The sequence below is a fragment of the Aplysia californica genome, unplaced genomic scaffold (genome assembly GCF_000002075.1).
Source record: "Aplysia californica isolate F4 #8 unplaced genomic scaffold, AplCal3.0 scaffold00194, whole genome shotgun sequence".
Taxonomy (NCBI): Eukaryota; Metazoa; Mollusca; class Gastropoda; order Aplysiida; family Aplysiidae; genus Aplysia; species Aplysia californica.
In genome coordinates this window covers 21,966-27,290 of record NW_004797464.1, presented here as the reverse complement: position 1 = coordinate 27,290, position 5,325 = coordinate 21,966, and the positions used below count along the sequence as shown (strand labels likewise).

Here is a 5,325-nt window from a genome sequence, read left to right as displayed (position 1 = left end):
GGGATGGGGGTTGTGTGTGTGTGTGTGCATGTGTCATTTACTTCCACGGGTCCACGCTGCGAAAACAGATGCCTGGTGTGGGTTGGCTGAAACGGTGTTATCAGTCTATTGACCGAAGGTACGTGTGTGTGTGAGAGAGAGAGAGAGAGAGAGAGAGAGAGAGAGAGAGAAAGAAAGAGAGAGAGGGAGAGAGAGTGTGTGTGTGTCATTTACTTCCACGGGTCCACGCCACGAAAACAGATGCCTGGTGTGGGTTGGCTGAAAAGGTGTTATCAGTCTATTGACCGAAGGTTGGTGTGTGTGTGTGTGTGTGTGTGTGTGTGAGAGAGAGAGGAGAGAGAAAGTGTGTGTGTGTGTGTGTGAGATAGAGAGAGAGGAGAGAGAGAGTGTGTGTGTGTGTGTGATTTACTTCCACTGGTCGACGCCGCGAAAACAGATGCCTGGTCTGGGTTGGCTGAAGCGATGTTACCAGTCTATTGACCGAAGGTTGGTGTGTATGTGTGTGTGTGTGTGAGGGGAGGGGGGGTTGTGTGTGTATGCATATGTGTGTGTATATGAGTATGTGTGTGTGTGTGTGTCTGTCTGGGCTGGCTGAAGTGGTGTTACCAGTCTATTGACCTCAGGGTGGTGTGTGTGTGTATGTGTGTGTGTGTGTGTGAGAGAGATAGAGAGAGAGAGAGAGAAAGAAAGAGAGAGAGAGAGAGTGTGTGTGTGTCATTTACTTCCAAGGGTCCACGCTGCGAAAACAGATGCCTGGTCTAGGCTGGCTTAAGCGATGTTATCAGTCTATTGACCAAAGGTTGATGTATGTGTGGGTGTGTGTGTATATGTGTATGTGTGGGTGTGTGTGTGGTTTGTGTATGTATGTGTGTGTGGTGTGTGTATGTATATGTGTGTGTGCGTGTGTGTGTATATGTGTATGTGTGGGTGTGTGTGTGTGTGTGTATATGTGTATGTGTGGGTGTGTGTGTGGTGTGTGTATGTATGTGTGTGTGGTGTGTGTATGTATATGTGTGTGTGTGTATATGTGTATGTGTGGGTGTGTGTGGTGTGTGTATGTGTGTGTAGGTGTGTGTATGTATGTGCGTGTGTGCGTGTGTGGTGTGTGTATGTATATGTGTGCGTGCGTGTGTGTGTCATTTACTTCCACAGTTCTACACCATTATTATTCTCATTATTATTCTCATTATTATTGTCCTCCCAGGCTGAAGAAGAACCTGAAAGGTCTGTTCCTGGTCCATCCGACCTTGTGGCTGCGGACCGTGGTCACCATGATCCGGCCCTTCATCAGGTGAGAGAGAGACCTTGACCTTGAGCAAACGACCTCGACCTTAAGTATACGCTGCCCCTGAATTGTTGCCATGCATCGCTCGGTTATTTATAACAATAGTAATGATAATGGTGATGATGATGATGATGATAATTTTGTTTGTCAATGCATCTGCGGGCGAGAATATTATTATTCTTTCTAATTTTGGGAAGAGTGTTGCGGCACTTGCAGCACAATTAGGTCATAAAAGTGCCGAAGATTAGAAGATTAGAGGTGCTACAAGAGAGTAACAAACACAAAAGAGAAGGAAGAGAGATAAGGGCGGTAGACAGAAGGAGTAAACCACACCAGAGCACCTTCCAACCACCCATATTTTGACCTGTAGTACACACTGCCCTGTTGAACTGTTGCCATGCACGGCTCAGTTATTTACAACAATAAAAATAGTATTGGTGATAATACGAATAATAATTTGTCCGTTAATGTATAATGACAAACAATGCATCTCCTGGGTTGAGTATTTCCTTTAGTTTTGCATATCGTGCAAGTCTTTCTGTAGTTTAACTATACATGCATGTGGTTTGACTACACACACTCACCTCATGTAGCGATCCAACTTGCACTGACTGGTCGCAACTCTCTGTTCTGCGCCTCGACCGCTACTCACGCAGTCTTCAAAAGTCCGTGGCTCATGCCTCGGCCTGTCCTTGATTTCTTCAATGTCAAATAGGTAGCCTACCGTACTCGACTACTTTCCCGAGAATCACACAGCTAACCACAAAGCGTTTAACGGCACTTGCAATACAATTAGGTCATATAAGTGTAGAAGATTAGAGGTGTTACAAGAGACTAACAAGCACAAGAAAAGGAGGAGGGATAAGGGTGGTAGGTGTTTGATAGATAGGAAAGAAGGAGCAAACCACACCAGAGCACCTGCCAACCACCCACACTTTGACATTTTGTATATGCTGCCCTGTTGAACTGTTGCACAGCACCGGTCGGTTATTTACAGCAATAATAATAATAATGATGATAATAACTTGTCTGTTAGTGCGTGACGGTGATCTATGTAACTGCAGGGGAGGATATTTCTCATATATATATTTTTTGCAAACGTATATATGTATATGTGTCACCACAACGTGTTGGAATCAGTTGCTCGTCAATTTTGGGGCATATGGAGTTGTTATTGGTATCATCTTATTGTTTGTTTGTTTTAGTAGAGGTTTTACGGCGCTCGCAACTGCATGGTCATATGAGCGCCAGAAGATTAGAGGTGTTACAAGAGAGTAACAAACACAAAAAAGAAGAAGGGGAGATAAGGACGAAAGATATTTGATAGGAAAGAAGAAGCAAACCACACCAGAGCACCCGCCAACCACCCACGTATCATCTTAAAGCTTGTTCATTTGACTATCTTTCGATAAAGAAAAAGCACATGTCGCTTATATAAAAGTGGAGATATTTGCTACTGAAGGAGGTGGGGGTGGTCTGGTTTCAGAGAAAAAACTTGAGAAAAAACGGCAGCTAAAGTTTGTTGATTTCCAAAACTTGAGAGTCCTTGGAAACTTAAACGTTACATTTGCTGTGCCTTTAATCAAAGTTTTCCTGTAAAATCCTCACAGAAATGTTTTTAAAAGGACGTAAAAGGTGTTTAGCCAAAAAAGAATTTTTTTTTTTTTAATTGTCAAACTGGAGTAAAAATGCCAGTATCTTCGTTTTCATTATTTTGACAAGCGCCTGATTTCACCACGATGCCTCACACGTATGTGTGTGTCACAACGCAGTGGAATCAGTTGCTCGTCAATTTTGGGGCATGTGAAGTTATTAGTTCTATCTGAAAGCTTGTTCCTTTGACCGTCTTTTGGTGAAAAAAACACACATCTATCTTGGTTCGGAGTCGCGATATTTGCGATTGAAGGAGGTCGGGGTTGACTGGCTTCAAAGGTAAAATTAACAAGAAAATGGCCGCCAAGCTTTGGTGATTTCCAAAGTTTAACAGTCTTTGGAAACTGAAAATTTACATTTGTATTGCCTTTATTCAATGTTTTTCAGTAAAATCCAAACAGAAATATGTTTTAAAATGACATAAAAGGTGTAGAGCCAAACAAAAAACACAAAAAAACTAGAACAAAATTGAAAAACTGGAGGGAAAAATGCCGATATCTTCGATTTCGTTATTTTGACGAGCGCCTGATTTCACCACGACGCCTCACGTATAGATATAAACGTACTTTTTACATATTCAAATATGTAAATAAATTATACATACATATATTATATATATAAATACATTTTTTTAACTTGCAAAATCTCCTTCAAAATCGTCTCTCTTGCGACTGCCTAGCTGACTCCCATTTCCGTACGTCTGTGTCATCCTCTCTCCGTCCAGCTCCAAGTTTTCCTCCAAGCTTCGGTTCGTCAAGACCCTGGAAGAGCTCAACTCCCTGGTGCCTCTGGACAAAGTGACCATCCCAGACGCCATTGTCCAGTGAGTGACCGCTTGGTGACCGCTTGGTGACCGCTTACTGACTGCTGAGTGACCGCTCGGTGACCACTTAGTGACCGCTTAGATACCGCTGAGTGACCACTTAGTGACCGCTTAGATACCGCTCAGTGACTGCTGAGTGACCGCTTAGTGACCGCTTAGTGACCTAAGTGACCACTTATGAACCGCTTAGTGGCCGCTGAGTAACCGCTTAGTGACCCCCCCACCCCCCACCCCCCAATTAGAAACAGAAATTCCCCTACCTTGTCCCTCCCACCCCTTGTGTTACCGTGTGATTCCCTCCTCTACTGTGCCTTCAATAACCCGCGGGTACCTCCCCCCCCCCCCCCACACCTTTTTGAACAATCCCGCTGTTCCACTAGCTCCTAGCGTTTGTGCCCTCTCTTCTATTTATATCTCAGCCCATTTCCTGTGACGAGGTTCTTCGCTTCTCTCCCGTTCCTTCATTGCTATCCATCATCGTCATTATCATCATCATCATCTTCATCATCTTCATCATCATCATCCACTTCATCATCATCTTCATCATCATCTTCATCATCATCACCATCATCATCATCTTCATCTTCATCATCATCGTTGACAGCTCAAAGATTTTAAAAAGCCATCATCATCATCTTCGTCATCATCATCATCATCATCACCATCATCATCATCATCATCATCATTTGGAAAGCAGAGTAGGAGGGAGAGTATGCTTAATTTTCAGACAAAATTATATAAAAATATAAAATGCCTTTAAAAATTTTTAAACGATACAGCCCAACTTTTCGCCTTTTGGGCTTCCTCAGGAGCAATTGAGAGTAAAACTAAATGGGCACTGTATAATAGCAGGGAAATGGGCCTGTCATCATCATCAACATCATCATCACCATCATCATCATCATCATCATCAACATCATCATCATCATCATCATCATCATCATATAATGCCAGATTCTAATGAAATACTGAAAAATCATGGTTGGTTCGCCATTCTTGTCTTTGCTCGGATACTCTCTGGAGTCTACCCCTGCCTCGTTTGCCTTCCATTTTTTCCTGTGAGAGCTAGGTCAAGATATTCAGGCCTTCTTTATGTAAATTAAGTTTTCTCAGAAATTGCATTTTGTCTCTTCCTTATAGATTTTATTAGTGAATTGCCCACCATTATTATTCATTTAAGTAATTCTGTAATATTATGACATATGCCTAAGCTTTATATCTGATTATATGAGTAGTTGGTCATTTTTGAGACAGAGTGTCCCTCCCAGAACCTGCATTAATTGTCTCTTCCTCATTGATTTTTATTAGTGAATTGCCCATCATTATTCATTTAAGTAATTCTGTAATATTATGACATATGCCTAAGCTTTATGTCTGATTATATGAGTAGTTGGTCATTTTTGAGACAGAGTGTCCCTCCCAGAACCTGCATTAATTGTCTCTTCCTTATAGATTTTATTAGTGAATTGCCCACCATTATTCATTTAAGTAATTCTGTAATATTATGACGTATGCCTAAGCTTTATGTCTGATTATATGAGTAGTTGGTCATTTTAGCACCCCC

General features: G+C 42.0%; 1 protein-coding gene across 1 annotated transcript in view; it reads left to right on the top strand.

Annotated features, from left to right (window-relative positions):
* Window positions 1–5,325, top strand: part of LOC101851041 — a gene marked incomplete at its 5' end in the record, with an annotated part of 43,384 nt that overhangs the window by 29,722 nt on the left and 8,337 nt on the right. The window contains 3 exon segments of the mRNA XM_035969904.1: window positions 422–486; window positions 1,205–1,291; window positions 3,663–3,761. Of these exon segments, the coding sequence (XP_035825797.1) occupies window positions 422–486; window positions 1,205–1,291; window positions 3,663–3,761 (251 nt within the window).